This window comes from Oreochromis aureus, linkage group 14, assembly GCF_013358895.1.
Source record: "Oreochromis aureus strain Israel breed Guangdong linkage group 14, ZZ_aureus, whole genome shotgun sequence".
Lineage (NCBI taxonomy): Eukaryota > Metazoa > Chordata > Actinopteri > Cichliformes > Cichlidae > Oreochromis > Oreochromis aureus.
In genome coordinates, this window is record NC_052955.1 from 16646518 (window position 1) to 16662434 (window position 15917).

General features: G+C 41.6%; 1 protein-coding gene and 1 pseudogene across 1 annotated transcript; one reads left to right on the forward strand and one right to left on the reverse strand.

Moving 5' to 3' along the window:
• The first annotated feature begins 8383 nt into the window (after positions 1-8383).
• On the forward strand, positions 8384-13137 carry otol1b (otolin 1b). Its single transcript, XM_031743949.2, has 5 exons — positions 8384-8473; positions 8948-9363; positions 9460-9549; positions 11187-11258; positions 11336-13137. The coding sequence occupies exons 2-5, from the start codon at positions 8961-8963 to the stop codon at positions 12238-12240; spliced, it is 1470 nt and encodes a 489-aa protein (XP_031599809.2). The 5' UTR covers positions 8384-8473; positions 8948-8960; the 3' UTR covers positions 12241-13137.
• A 15-nt stretch (positions 13138-13152) lies between these two features.
• LOC116323607 lies at positions 13153-15677 on the reverse strand (annotated as a pseudogene).
• Between the last annotated feature and the right edge of the window lie 240 nt (positions 15678-15917).

Genomic DNA, 15917 nt, shown 5'->3' on the forward strand with positions numbered 1-15917 from the left:
AGCATCTCTGTCCACAGTGAACTGTTTTACACCGACGTGGACCGAGAGGGTGCCAACCAAGAAAGAAACCCCTGCTCCAAAATGAAAACCATTTATTTTGTCTTTTATTTATTTATTTATAAATAAATAAAACACCATAATGTTGTACAGAACTTTGCAGCTGCCCACATGGAAAAGCCAAAAGTCTTCTGAAGCAAACTATGTTCCGACTTTACAGCTATTGAGCTATTTGTCCACAATGACTGGGTATGTTTAGAGGAGTAAAGAACTCTGTGAAGCATGGTGGTGGTAGCATCATGCTCTGGGATTGTTTTGCTGCCAGTGGTACTGATACATTTCACAAAGTGATGGAACATGAAGGAGGAGGACTACCTCAAAGCTTCACCTCAGAGCCACAGCTAGATGGTTGAAACTTGGATGCAGTTGGGTGTTCCAAGAGGACAATGAGCCCAAACACATCAAAGAGCTCCACAGCACTCTCTTTTCATAATTCAAAATACCTTTTCTCATGGAATGGTTAAACTCCAACGTGGTTCAGCAGACAAGCCTTCATCAGGGAGTGAAGCAGAGGCCATGAACCAACTAAACAGTGAAAAACTCCACCAACAAGGGAAGTATTCAAAAAACTCAGACAGATGCCAGAGTCCAAAAACATACCATCAAGCATTTACCAAATTCAATCAAAGACAAGACAAGAAATAGACCACACAACGATATCAACCTCAGATAACATCCATCTTCAAAAGCAATTAAGTTTAAGAAGAAAAGTTTATAAAAATAAAAGAAATAAGACTCATATAAGCGAGGATACCTAGTGAGCTGTACTCTATAAATCTATAACTGGTTTTATAAAGTGCAGGCTAACATTGAGCTTCTGGAATGATCTTCCCAAATCACCATCCTCAACCCTCCTAAAAATTTGTGGACTAAACTTATAAGCCGCGGCTGTATCTGGAAACCAACCACTTTAAATAAACTCTACCTATTCTTCCAAGAAGACTAGTCAAATATCTAACCAGAGTTATACTGGAAGCTTGATGATGGGTACCATCATGTTTGAGTTTGTCCGTATGTATTTGAGCCTGTGTGTAGTAGAAAAAATACAAAATATATTCAAACTTGGACACGCATTTCTTGTTTTTGAAGGTCTTTAAAGATGTACGCTGTACAATCAACAATCCACCCTGTAAAAAAGAAGAGTTCAAAGAAAACATTAAAGGCCCCAAAATTACCACAACAATTTTTATGATGAGTCAGAATGAACTTCTGGCCACAACTGTATTTATTCACACAGTTTCACGTCAGTGAAGCAGAGCAGTTACTTTGAAATTAAACAAGGAAAACAAAAGCCTACAGGAAGAACATTTTGGACCCAGCAGACCGTACCACATAAAACAAATTCAAACAGGCAAAGCCACCAAACCTGTTCTCTCTCAAAGGAGCAGGAATGAATGGCCCCGGGCCATCCTTCAGATACTATGTCCTATCCATTCCTCCAAAGCTCTGGTAACATCAAGCCTGCCACAGTCACCATATTTGGGGCGTAATTTAACCCAGCATTTGTGGAAGAATGTGAGATGAATGGGGCTGAATACAAATATCACTGCACATTTCTTCTGGAGAGCAGATGTAGGTTCTGGCAATTGTTTTGGTTATCAGTTAAGCAAGACCTCGAGGGTCTGCCAAGGTTTATGTGTTATAACCAAACACCTCCACCTTGTTCTGTTGTTTTTTTTTTCCAGGATGTTGGAACAAAATAGCTGCAACACCATCAGCTGTTAACCTACAAACCCAAGCTCATCTAAAAGGATATGCTGAAAACCGTTTTTACCCTTTGTCCCTTGCCCTTGGTGCTTTCTCTTCTGTGCTTTCTTTTCTCTTCTCTCCTATGGAAAAAAAAGGCCAAGCACTACGCATTGTTATGCCACCCTGTAAGGTAAGTTTAGCTTCTGCCTCGGGGTCTTTGAAGACGTGTCCTCTGTTTACACTACCCTTGTTAATTTGAGTCCCATGGAGGACGAGGTTAGTGGTTATCTCCATAATGACAGGGTGTAAACAAAGCTTTCTGTAGACTCAAGCTTTTTTTGTCAAAGCTCTCTGAGAGGTGATGTATTGTTTCCGTCGTGTGTGCACGTGGCCTGTGAGTGTGACATTCACTCACAGGCCATGTGAAAAATGAGAACTCCTAGCGACTGCTGAATGCAAAGACTGAGATGAGCATAAAAGTGAGAATAACACATGCATGCATGCCAGTGCTGCCACCACCAACAGCAGCAGCAGCAGCAGCAGGTTTCAGTTAACAAGGAAACCCCAGAAAGTATTCAAATATTAATATTTCTTCCAATATTTCATAACACCTTGCACTCAAGCCGTGTCACACATGCACACATTGAGACAGCCTCCTCCATTAGGCGTGCGCCATCACAACAAATGTCTCCATGGATATAATCTAAGACAGCTCTTTGGTCACAGCCTGTGACAGACATTGATGAGCTACACAAAATACACAGAATGTACTGCTTTGCATGACCTTTGAATGACATCTGTTACACTTTATGTTAGTCAGAAAGAGAATATGCACATTTTTCCTCCAATAAAAATGCCTTTCTATTCATTAGGAACAGAAACATAGTAACAAGCTGCATACCTCAGCATATGTAACCTATGGGTTACTTCCCAGTGCAGCTATTTGAATAGACAATGCAAACAGTTGTATTTCATTTGTTTGTCTTCCTGTGCAAAAAAAAAGAACTTCTCCTTAAAGGATGGCAAATTGTTCCTTCAGTTTGTCACCACATATTCTTTAATGTAGGTCTTAAAGGTAAACAAGAACTTTGGAACAGCTTGTTCCTTAGCAATTAAATTTATTGCACCTTTATTATCAGCTTCATTCTGTAGCTTTAATTTTAATCATGTGAAAGCGTTCACAGTCGTCCTTGTCTGTAACCGTTTGTTTGTTTGTTTGTCAATCAGCAAAATTCAAAAGCCACCAAGCTGAATTCAGGAAACTTGGTGGACAGGAATTGGGATCACTCTGAGAGTGCCCAACAGATCGAACTCTTTTCCGGTTAACTCTCGAAGACTAAGCCTTGTGATTTACTGTGAAAACATTTTATAAAACGGAGTCACTTGTGCCAACATGTGCCGCCTACTATCAAAGAGGAAACAAGACAATAACCTGTGGTTATAATGTATTTTAGTGACATTCACTGAGATTGTTTTGAGGGAATATTGTTTGCTCAGTTGGGTGTGTGTGTCTGGGTTTGTGTGTGTTGTCTCTACATTTATTGTTCTGTAGGGTTTTAGGTGGAGTCCTGGGTAAACATGCTCTGTGTAACTGGACGTTTTCTTGTAGCCTAATCATTCAGCTGTAATATCCAGGACAGAAAAAAATAATGTTTTTTTTTTTGTTCATAAAAATTAATTTGCCCATAAAAACAAAATTCTGAAACACTGTTATTTACCTTGCCAGCTTCTACACTCTCACTCCTCTCTTTTCTTTTTTAAAGACCTCATTTTTAATTTAATTTGTTTTTTTTAACACATTAGTGGTAAAATATTCATTCACAAAACAACATGCATGAATGAGATGAGCCAGATTACAACAAGCAGAAACATCGCGTATCACTCGCAACATTAAAACCTGGTACGATGTGCTGGAACAAGCTCGATCCATGAAGGCCCACCTGCTACCCACTGGACCCGGATCTGCTGCCATGGTCTGGGTATCAGACCCTGTTCTTAGGGTCAGACCACTTCCGGCTGAATGACGCACCTGCCAAACAGGACGGTGCTTTTAACGTCGTGGCTATAATTTGAGGACCTAAACTTGACTTACAGGTGAAGTTAATATCTTGTTTATACGAACACCCTTTAAACCTCTAGGTCTATCGGTGCAATTTTACAAGCTTAGTGCTGTCATTTAAAGACCCTGGACAATTATTGCATGTGCTTTTCACCCCATGGCACAGCTCCCAGCCCTGCATGTGGGCTATTAATCAGTTGATATGAACCTAGGAGTGGCTGCTGGCCTGATAGTAAAGAAACGAAAGAAGAAGAAAAAACAGTCCAGCAAGGCGTTAAACTTTGGCCAAACTTCCAAATGGTCAAAGGGCTTACACTACAACTACTATTATGTTGTTCTAAGTTTGTAGAACAGTAACAGTAAAAAAACCCGGGAGAAAACAGTAGTGTGTGCTCCTAATATCCTAATCGCTTGGGTATAATCTCACCTAAAATATTTATTTTGGATTTATGACATGCATGTGTGTTTGTGTTTGATAAGGTGCACTTTATGTCCCGTAAAGACAAAAGGAAAAGGACTGCCACCAAGTGGTCATATAGAACACAACTGTCTCCTTAATGTATTATAGATGGTGAAAAATTAAACTGTCTGTGCAGTAAAATCATCACAAAGCTCTGAGTCTGAGTCTAGCACACAAAGCAGTCGAGTACATGTGATTAATATTCAGTATCTGGTCCTAATGGCGAATTTCAGAGTAGGTTGCTCGTAGTTCATGGAAACATGGAAATTCATCAAGGTGTGCAAGCCACCGTGGAGGAATATTTGACAGGGAACCAAGAATCTGAGACCCAGAAGCGAAGGAGTGAGACAGAAGTTTGCAGTTTGTTTTTTCTTGGTTAATCCCACACCTGCGTGCTCTCTGCAGGGTCGTGGAGTCTGTTAGTATAGCTAAAACAAATCTGAGGAAAGTTTGCAAGTTAGGACTTAAGCTGAGTGCCGTGGAAGTGAAGCCAAGACTGCTTCTTATTTTACCTCACTTTTTAAGGGTGTCTTCTGAAGTAGGGACATATTAAGGCAGCGAGTGTAGAAACAACGATTTTGTGATGGTGGTGGTTCTGAGGATTCAAAAAGGGGAGATTGAGGAGCACACGCTTTCAAGATTTCCATAAATGCACACATCCAACAACCTTTCCCTGCTTTGTCTAGTCAACAGCTTACCTGAGCCAGCTGGCCAAGAGTCAGTTGACCGCACATTATGTTTACTGCATGAATGAAGAAGGCGCATAATACTTTACACAGTGCTTTACTGCCCTCTCTGGTTAAAAGTTCTGTGTCAGACGAACCTCTGCTGGTTGCTGGTTGACAAAGAGATTGATGAGACAAGCAAAAAGTACTATTTTCAGAAAACATGTAAAGAGTTTTTCAGTGTCAGAATCATTTTGTTGTCTTCTGATTGCCAAGACTCTGGAAACAATTAAAGAAAGAAAGAAAGAAAAGATTAACTTATAGTTACATATAAAATTCACAACATAAAGACTGAAAATGGTCTGAACATCTAGTAATACTCCAAAGGTTTTATGGGCAGCTGAATGCAGAACTGAAGTCCCTTCATCCGGTCTTCCCATCTCTGTGAAGCTGTTGGACTTGTTCCCATTCATGTTTATTGTTTTTCTGTGCACTCAGCTGTAGCTTAGGTACGCCTGTTCAACTGCTTGTTGGCTAAAATATCTAATCAGCCAATCACATGGCAGCAGAGAAAATATTGTGTGGAAATGCCTCATTGATTTCACAGGTCAGAGGAGGAGAGCCAGCTTACTTTAAGCTGATAGGAAAGCAACAGTAGCTAAAATAACCACTAATTACAGCAAAGGTATGCAGAAGAGCCTCTCTGAATGACAACATCTCACATCTTAAAGCAGCAGCAGAAGACCACACCAGGTGCTGCTTCTGTCAGCAAATAACAGGAAACTGAGGCTCCAGTTCACACAAGCTCTCCAAAATTGGAAGACAGAAGATTAGCAAAGGGTTGTTTGCTCTGAATCTCAATTTTGGGTCAGAAAACAACAACATGGAAGAACGGATCCATTCAGTCCTGTATTAACGTTTTTAGCTGCTGCTGGTGTGATGGTGTGGGGGGTATTGTCTTGGCACACTTTGGGACCCAAAGTTCCAACTGAGCATCCCTTTATGAAGACAGTGTACACGTGGACAGCTGTTTCCACCATGTCATGGCCTCTGCAGTCACCAGATCTTGATCCAATAGAGCACCCTTGAGATGTGTTGGGACAGGAGATTCGTATCATGGATGTGCAGCAACTGTGCGATGCTGTTGTGCCAAAATGGAGCAAAGTCTCAGAGGAATGTTTCAGGGATCTTGATGAATCTGAGTCACAAATTAAGACATTTAAGAAAACACAAAAAAGTCCAACCTGGTGCTTCAAAGCTGTAACTGATAAAGTGTCTGGTGGGTGTACAACGGACATTTTAAAAGTACTAATAATATTTTATTTTTTTCCAAAAAGGACACACATTTCTCAAAATGTGGAACTGCTGCTTTAAGCTGCTTTAGGTTGCAACTCTTTGAATGAATCCCACAAACTCATTTTAAATAGAAAATATCTGAAAAACGACCTTATACAACTCTAAACACTAATTCACTACCAACCCCAAATTATGTCATTTTTTATCACCTCCCATCTCTTGCATAAATAAAACATCAGTGTTCATCAAAACACATGAAACATCTGTAAAAACCAGCAGATTGAAATAAATGTAGCTTTCACCACAACCTGCTGTGATGAAGGCTATCGTGTTTCCACAACCACCGTCTAATGCATTAGAAACCTAACATTAGAGGGGCTTGTCAGGGAAAGTGTGGCAGGAGAAAGTGTTTAATTGTGCTCTGGCCATATGAGCTGTGTCTTCACTGCCAGTATACCTCCTGCCAAGGTCATTAGCTGCTAATTCTGCAGGGTCTAGATTTCCTTCGATAAGAACAAAAAAAATAAAATTTATGGCAGTGATTGTACCCGTGAGCATGCCGGGGCTGGGTGGCTGATTGCTAAACAGGTCGCTCCAAACTTATTTCACATATTCACCGCAGCTTGGCCACCTCTTTTACATGAATAGAGTTAATGTAAGGCAATACACCTCCGTCCATTCAGGTCATCTTTGGTGCTCTCTCTGCTCTGCTGCACCGGCTGAGTGAGTAAGTTAACTCTTCGTGATCCCTTTCTCTATAGTGTATGTGGATGGCAGCTAAGGGCATGGACGGAAGATGGAGGCTGTTAAAAGAACCAGCAGGTGAGCAGCGTCTGGGTCCTCTGTGACCAGCTGGGCGCTGTAAAATGACCGCCGCTGTTGTGTGTGGTCTGAATAGAGCTGAGAGACGATGTTGTTGAGGTCAGGTAAGGAGAACCCCAGAGGAACCCCTCTCTCTCGCAGGAATCAACTGCGTATCTTACACTCCATCTACTGGCCTTTTATAGAGGGGCCGGTTGGGCCATTACCTGAGCTGCTGGGAAAGATGGAGATGAAGAGCATGTAAATGTAGGTCAAGACATGGAGAAAGGTTTACGTAATAAGATTATATGCTTTAAATACACCCGATCGTCTAATTTTTAATAGCGTGCTCTTCATCCCTCAATCCTGCCATCAGCGCTCTCCATTTCCCAAATTTCATTTCCCGTCTTTCCTGCTCACTCACAGCCGGTCATGGATCTCTCTGAGGACGTGAGGTCTTCAGCAACTGAGGCATGTCCACTTCTCAAACATTCATTGTCAATGGCAAGTCGAGAGTTTCGACTGCACAGCTACCAGAAAATCACTTTTCTACAAAAACCCGATGCTCTCTTGTTACACCACAAGAATGAATCATTGTCCAGCCGCACAGTTTGAATCATAGTTAACAAATGTCTCCGTCAGCTGACCTGAGGGCTCATGTGCTAAAAAAGTCAGTCCCAGTGATCGGGCAAGCATTGCAAGTGCATCGATTTAAGGAGATAAGCTGGTTCTTTTGACAAACAGCTCAGGTTTAGCTGCTGCTGAGTGATTATGAGTGCTCGTTAAAAGCTAAAGCTTTTCCCTGGATGTTCACCAAGTACGGTTAGATTGTAAATACTGAGCTCTCTGTGCTACGTGCCAGTTTTCAGATCTAGTGTTAAGCCAGTTTAATTAATTGTTGCAGATTTTTTTGTCACAGGTCAAAGTACAAGATCGTGCATGCAAATATACTTGCAGCTTTGTGCATACAGAGTGTCACACATGCATACATGCAGTGCAGTCTCCAAAAGTGGCCGCTTTAAAAGCCAGTGTCAGAGATTCCTCCTTGCTTGGCTTTGTACCATTAAGAGCCTGGGTAGTAGGTGGGCTGTTTGGAGGAATGCCTCCCATATCAGGTGAACTACTGCCCCACGGCCTTTGCTCCTTGCTAGCTAGCAGCGAGAGAGTGCTCCTGGCGGATGATGTATCCCGTGTCACAAAAGCACCTTTCTACACAACAGGGGTACAGAGAATAGGCCACAGCACAGTGGTTCTCCTTGGGTTGGCTCCAGCCCGCCATAGTGAGATTTCAGACCTCCCCCTATGCTTCCAGCAAAACCCCCTCATTGGAGGGGATGGCCCTTTACCCAAGCCTGGCAGAGATATCAGAGGGACCTGAAGCTCCTGGTGCTGCCTCCAAGACACTGCTAGAGAGGATAAATGACCATAACACTTATGCATAACTGGGTAAGTGCTTTTAACTTGATTGAACAAATATACTCAGAAGCTTTTAAATAACCTAGTTTAAACTAGTGAGAGCACAAGTTTATTTGATATTTTTGCTTGTGTGTAGATTTATGAAATTGGTAGTGTGATGCCAACTTTGGTCGAACAAGCCTGAAATAACTGACAAACTAACAGAAACCAGTGTTGACTGAATATCAGACTGCAGCAAAAACTAAATAAAAAGTAGAGCTAACCTGTGACTGACATTTTAGGAAAAGTTAAAATACAGAAAAGGAAAGAGGAAAAACATAAACAAGGAATAGATGCATGGAAATAATAGAAATATAAAAGCAGAGGTACAATCTGTTCTACATTTGTGAGTGAAGTGCTAGTCTGCATGTGCTTTTTTTAACTTCTAATTTGTTTAAAGTGAAATATATGGAAGATTAAACAAAGTCTGACAAATATCAGAATAACGTCTCGATGCACTCTCAGATCCCCGACAACCATGAGGATTATTTCCTGCCAGTCGACTCTTGTGGCTGTAGTTGCGGTTGCTGTTATTGTGGTGTACTACACTGAAGCTAAGACTACTCCGAAGCCAAAGTACCAGTACACCAAGAAACCCGTACCTCAGATCACGGTCCACAGCCCTGTAACCACCAGCGTGCCCAAGACTCTTAAGATAGTCCCAACTGCAAATCCTGTGAAGCCCCACCCCCCGCCCAACCCAGTGAGGACCACCAACCCAAGTCATGTCTTTCCACAGCACTACCCTGACAGCACCGGGCCACCCGGTGTTGGTCCTGAGAACTACACCCTGGATTACAACGAGTGTTACTTTAACTTTTGTGAATGCTGCCCGCCGGAGAGAGGACCCAGGGGCCTGAAAGGAGAAAGAGGCCTGACAGGTATAGACTCACGTGTATGTTTTAATGTTATTAATTATTGTTTGGTTTGTTTGTATGTTTGGCTTCAGATTTTCCACTCACACTTATTTTACTCAGGGCCACCTGGAGAAAAAGGCCTTACAGGAGCAGCTGGTTTACCTGGGCCACCTGGTGTCAGTGGTCCTATGGGCTTAAAGGGAGAAAAAGGTACACACTTTAAAATTACTTATTAAAATGATATATTGTATTATGCTATTTACTCACTGGCCACTTTATTATTTAGGTATGTAGACATAGTCAAGACAACCTGCTGAAGTTCAAACTGAGCATCAGAATGGGAACAAAAGGATTAAGTGACTTTAAGCATGGTGTGATTATTAGTGTCACATGCGCGAGAGTAACCCCAATAACCACTCGTAACAACCAAGTCTGGGTTGGATCTCCTTTTGCCTTCAGAACTGTCTTTATTCTTCATGTCATAGATTCAACAAGGTGCTGGAAACATTCCTCAGAGATTTTGGTTCATGTTGACAAGACAGCCACAGACAGACACACAGTTGCTGCAGATTTCTTGAACAGTGCTTAATGTCAGGTTCTAGAAACCAGTTTGGGATGATTTGAGTTTTGTGGCGTCATTTGGTCACGTGATCACGTGGTCAGCAACAATACTCAGGTAGGTTTAGGTCTTTAAACGTTCTTCATTTGGTACTAAGGAGACTTCAGTATGCCAAGAAACTATCCCCCACACCATCACACCAACCTGAACCGTTGATACAAGGCAGGACAGAGTCGTGCTTTTAATTTTTATGATGTTTGTGCCAATTTCTGATCATCTGAAACGTCTCATTTCGAAACTTGTGACTCATCAGACCAGGCAACATTTTTCTAACTTTCTGTTGTCCAATTTTGGAAATCCTATTCAAACTGTAGCCACAGTTTCCTGTTTTTAGCTGCCAGTAGTGGCACTTGTGTAATCTCCTGCTTAAAGGTTTGATGTGTTCAGAGATGCTTTGTGCATACCTTTTTTGTAAGGAGCGTAGTGGCTATATTAATTTGTTAGAGTTCTCTTTCTTTTATATTTAAAATAACCACACTGCGGACGGACAAGCGACGGTTTTTACGCGTCGGTTGGTTAGAAACGACGAGTAAAACCATCGTGTGGCTCAGCCGTCCGCTTGTTTATTTTCCACATAAACCTTTCACAATAAAGCACAAGATCCTGTTGACATTTTTCAAAATAAACTGAAATAATGACAATATGCATTATTTTCAAACATCAAATTTTAGAATATGCATGAAACAAGTTACCTCAAATAAGAACATGAAGTAACTATAAATGGCGCTCAGAAGGAGTGATTATTTAGTTACTGTTACTGTGAGTTACTGTTGCCTTCCATCAACTCAGCTTGGTCATTATCCTCTGACCACTGACAAGATTTTTTCACACAGAAAACTTCCGCTCACTGGATATTTTCTCTTTGTTCGATCATTCTCTGTAAATTTTAGAGATTTTGTGGGGAAATCCCAACAGATCTGCAGGTACTCTGACCAGCTTGTCTGGCAATAACAACCATGTTAAAAGTCACTTAAATCACTTTTTTCCCCGTTCTGATGCTCAGCTTGAACTTCAGCAGCTCATCTTGAGCACATCTACATGCCTAAATGCATTAGGATGCTGTCACATGATTGGCTGATTACATATCTGTGTTAACAGGCATGCAGGCATACCTAATGAAGCGGCTGATTTATCTATATATTGTTTTTCCTCATCTAAGAGAATTTCTTTTAAAATAAATTTATATTTGAAATATAATTAATATACTTGTATTTTGCAAATTTTCTAGGGGATAAAGGTGACAGAGGAAACAGTGGGCCAAGTGGGCCACTAGGAATTCCAGGAAAACCAGGACCAAAAGGTATGCAAATCTCATGGCTATATTTTTCATTGTTACCTGACTTCATTTATTTTTACACAGTTTTCCTTACCTTACAGGTGATGTTGGCTACAAAGGGGAAAAGGGTGAAGTAGGACTGCAAGGTCTCAAAGGAGAAAAAGGGCAGAAAGGAGAACCTGGCAAGAATGGGACTGCTGGTGAGAAAGGAGAACCTGGAAAAGAGGGGCCAGCTGGGCCTCCAGGAGTGGCTACAGTACAAGGACCAAAAGGAGATAAGGGGGATAGAGGAGAGTGTGCCTCATATGGAGAGAAAGGACAAAAAGGTGAACCAGGTGAACCTGGAGCTCCTGGAATCCCAGGAGCGATGGGAATTCCAGGACAGAATGGCAAGCATGGCTCCCCAGGCCCTATAGGTGTCCGAGGGGATCCGGGAGCTCCTGGACCACAAGGAGAACCAGGGGTGAGGGGGCTAGAAGGACCACAAGGTATAAGAGGGATGCCAGGACCGAGAGGGGAAAGAGGTTACCCCGGGATGAGAGGTGAGCGGGGTTTTCGTGGATTCAAAGGTGCTAAGGGTTCTGGATCAGGGGTTCCCCAGAAACGCTCTGCCTTCAGCGTAGGTATCTCTCCGAGAAAGTCTTTCCCTCCGTCAGGCTTCCCGATCCGCTTCGACAAAGTCTTCTACAATGAAGAGAACCACTTCAACATAACTTCCAACAGCTTTACATGCGTCTACCCTGGAGTTTATGTCTTCTCCTTCCACATCACCGTGCGCAATCAGCCGCTGCGAGCCACGCTGGTGGTGAACGGGTCACGGAGAGTGAGGACACGGGACTCTCTCTACGGTCAAGACATCGACCAGGCCTCCACTCTGGTGGTGCTGCGGTTGGCTGCAGGCGATCAGGTGTGGATGGAGACGCTCAGAGACTGGAATGGAGCGTATGCCAGCAGTGAGGACGACAGCATCTTCTCTGGATTTCTGCTTTACTCAGACAAGCCGTGATACACACTTTGTGCTTACTATCACAAAGTCTGAATACTGGTGGTGCTAGTGTACATGCTGGTCTGCACGTCTTCTATTATTGCCTAGCCTCTTCTTAAGAAGGGATAGTACTCGCCACACACCAATGCTGCTGCAGAGTAGCGCTCCAAAGTTTTGATCGACACCACCCTAGTTAAACATAATGGTTAAATACAGTCCAATTTTTTAAAAAACACACACAGTGAGTAAAGCATCCTAATAAATACCACTGAGTTAATTATTGGAAGATGGCTTTCACAAGTAGTAAAAGATCATAAACTAATCTCCAGTTATCCAGACAGAAGAAAAAAAGTTTTTTTAAATGATAAAAGTGTAAAAGTTCAATATTTAGCATAAAAAATGTATATATTTACCCAACATTTTTGTACACATGCAATGCCTCCTTATGTTAAAGCATCCTAATTAAAAGTAGCAGCAGTAAGTGAGAGATTGTGCAGAAGTTTATTATTCAGCTACCAAAGCAAAAGATAAAGCACAAAAATGTGATCAGTGCTTTTTATCTATTTGTCAGCAAGATTACCGTGTTCCTCTACTGATTCCTTCAGTTAACCTTCAAGTCAATGCCCTGACCCAGTGTCACCCTTGCCTCATTTGCATGAAACGAAAAAGCTCTTTCGTTTTGGGTCCCACTTTTTTCTCACGATTTAACCGCTGCTTCCTTTTTAGTTGTTTTCACCTATAATGACCTAAGCTGTGTGAACATGTATGCATAATGTGAGGAATAGAAAGGACAAATGTGTTGTGGCAAAAAATGACTGCACCCCTGTGTCTTATTAAACCAGTGATTGTAATATATAAGAAGTGTTGCTCAAATATGGAGCGGTGTAAAAAGAAATTGTGTTCACAGAAAATAAAATCCAGCAGTACATAACATTTTGTGAATTTTGCTTTATTTGACTTTAACATGTATGTGTTAGATATTTCCAACAATTCTGGTACAGCATTTGATGTTTGTTAACTGGAGATAATTCATCTGAATTTCAGGAGCAGGACCACATATATGACATTTCTAGTTGTACAAAGTACAAATACAAAAGATGAAAAATTGCACAGTTTAATACAGAAGTGTGACAATGACCCAGCGTGATTAGTAGAGAGATTGTTTGTAATGTATGCTAAGTTATCACAGAGAATCTGCAGAGTCCCCAGACATGTCACCGGGTTCCTCAAATGGATTTGCCTGATTTTGGGTTGTAGCTGAGTTAAAAACCTGGTCTGTAGTCAGCAAAGTGGTTGGGACTGGTTGTGAAGTCTTCAGTGGAGGCCCTTGTGATGGTGTGCTCTTTACTGGAGTGAACTGGATGGGCTGGTGAGAGGAGAGGTTAGGGAATCTTGGTAGTGAAGCAGCAGGTGGGAAGTTGCCTGTGGCTGGAACAAGGCGAAATACTGTTACACACAAAGTATCACATTTTTAGCAGTTCATTAGGAAGTTTGGGGCTTATCAGTGTAGAACAAATGCTGGGGTAAATTAAATTTAAAATACCTCTTATTCCAAAGTTTTTGGGTTCACTGGACTTCGAGAGGTCCAACTGAGGCACCCTGGCCTTGCAGCTGTACAGCCCTGGAGTCTGTTTCACTAGATTATAGTTGTCAGAGGTTGCAGGTCCCAGTCGCCTGTTATTTTTGTAGAAATAGAAGTCTATCGGAGGGGCAGGAGCAGGGGCGTTGTATTGCACATGGCAAGTGAGCTTCATCCTCTTCAGCTGAGTATCATAGTTGGGGATGATCTCCAAAATTGGCTGTGACAGAACCTCTGTGACAGAAGACATTGGTTTAATTTAATTAAAAAACAAGTGGTAGGTCATGAGGCTAAGAATATTTATGTTTAATTGTACTAACAGGAATAACTTAACATATATGGGCTTTCTTGCTCAGCATTAAAGGAGAAGGTCAATAGACACCAAGTTTAGCACTAGGTGTAAAGATGGAAGCACTTCTAGGCATATTATCTTGATTAGCATGTTGCCATTTCTTTAACTACACCACAGCTAAGATAAGAACACAGAATTCGGTGTAATCTCACCTAAGATTTGTACATGAGTGCCAGCAGAAGTGACCGAGAGTGTTTGTCTCCTCACATCCCAGGAAGCCCTGCAAGAATATACCCTAGGTCCTCAAGGCTCAAGTTGGTCAGATAGAAATCTGGCTTGTGACCATTTTGCCTCATTACTTCAACGCCGTCTTTGTACAAAATAATCTCTTCAAGTCGGGGATTCCGTCTGACACGACATGTCACCTCCAATGTGCTCCCAACAAGTTGAGGATGTCGTGGGACTTGCAGAATCGCCCAGCCACCTACGGAAACACCACAGAGTTACCTCTGAATAGCTCCCAATCTTACATTAGTACATAATATTGATGTAATAACATCTAACAATAGTGCATAATGCTACAATGCAAGAAGGGGAGGTTAAGGTACTCTATAATACAGCCTGTACCCCTGATATACTGTCTAGTTATAACATAAGGTGGGGAAAGAAAATTTGTACCTCAAAGATCCCACATAAGTACAAAAAAACCCCCAAACAGAACAAGTCCTTGTTGTACCAAATTGACATTTTCAGTAGAATTATAGAAGAATAATGTTAAACCCTAGAAAATCACAGTATAAGTTGCAGGCTGTATTAAGAAATGCTACCATCACTCACGGCATGTTTCAGGTAAGCTGCACAGAAAACCTAAAGTTGAAAAGAAGCTTATAGATGCTCCAGTGTTAGGATTAAACAGGAAGAAAGAAGCCTAACTTGCAAAGCAATTATATTTCTTTCATGCAGACAAACAGATCTTACCGTCCACCTTGAGCTCCACAGGGACACTTTGCTGGGTGCGAATCTTTCCCACCTTTGTATTTCTTGTTCCTTGGCAGTAGTATTTCCCGCTTTCTTGAACTTTGGTATTCCACAGATTTAATTCTTCCCCAGTCTGTGAGAGCTCCTCAGACCCCCTGAACCACAGGTAAGTCCAGTTAGACCTGTGCACATCAGGAATACTGCATCTCAGGCGGGCTCTCTCCCCCGAGAAAATCCTCGAATGTTCTGACACCAACTCAATGTTGGCTCTGAAAGACGTCTCAGTGTGAACTGCAGAAACAAAGAAGAATACAGTTAAAGCGTCTATTTTGGTAATGAGTGTAAATCCTGAGATCACTTCTAAAATAATATCTGTTCAAATTTAAAGTATATTTGTAAAGAATATTTGGCTCATACCATGAGACACTACAATCTGTGAGAGTGCTGAAAAAACTGAAAGAGAAAATAATCAAGTTTAAATGACAGTTACATCAGTTCAGTATTTAAAAGTACATTTTCATTAAATGAGCTGAAGAAAACTCACCAAAGAGAGAGATGAGCTTGTCCATGTCGGAGACTCTTCAAGAAACAGAAACTGATCGAGTATTTATTCATTTCTACTAAAAGGAGAAGTGAAAATGCTTCTTCCCCCCTTGGGGTGTGCCACATGGGAACATCCTTCTTTCCAAACAGTTCTCTACCCTAGGCTAAAATTAGTTTCATGGTGAACCACATCATGTGGCAAATTGTCTTTTATGCTGTGAAGGCATTATTTTGACATGGTCACATCACGGGAAGAATAATTACAAATAAATGGGAAGTGACCATTTTTGTCACAGGAAACATTTC

Coding starts and splice junctions, on each gene's coding strand:
- otol1b (XM_031743949.2), top strand. CDS start 8,961: ATGAGGATTATTTCCTGCCAGTCGACTCTTGTGGCTGTAGTTGCGGTT. Junction 9,550..11,186: donor GGGCTTAAAGGGAGAAAAAG/GTACACACTTTA, acceptor CAAATTTTCTAG/GGGATAAAGGTGACAGAGGA. Junction 11,259..11,335: donor AGGAAAACCAGGACCAAAAG/GTATGCAAATCT, acceptor CTTACCTTACAG/GTGATGTTGGCTACAAAGGG.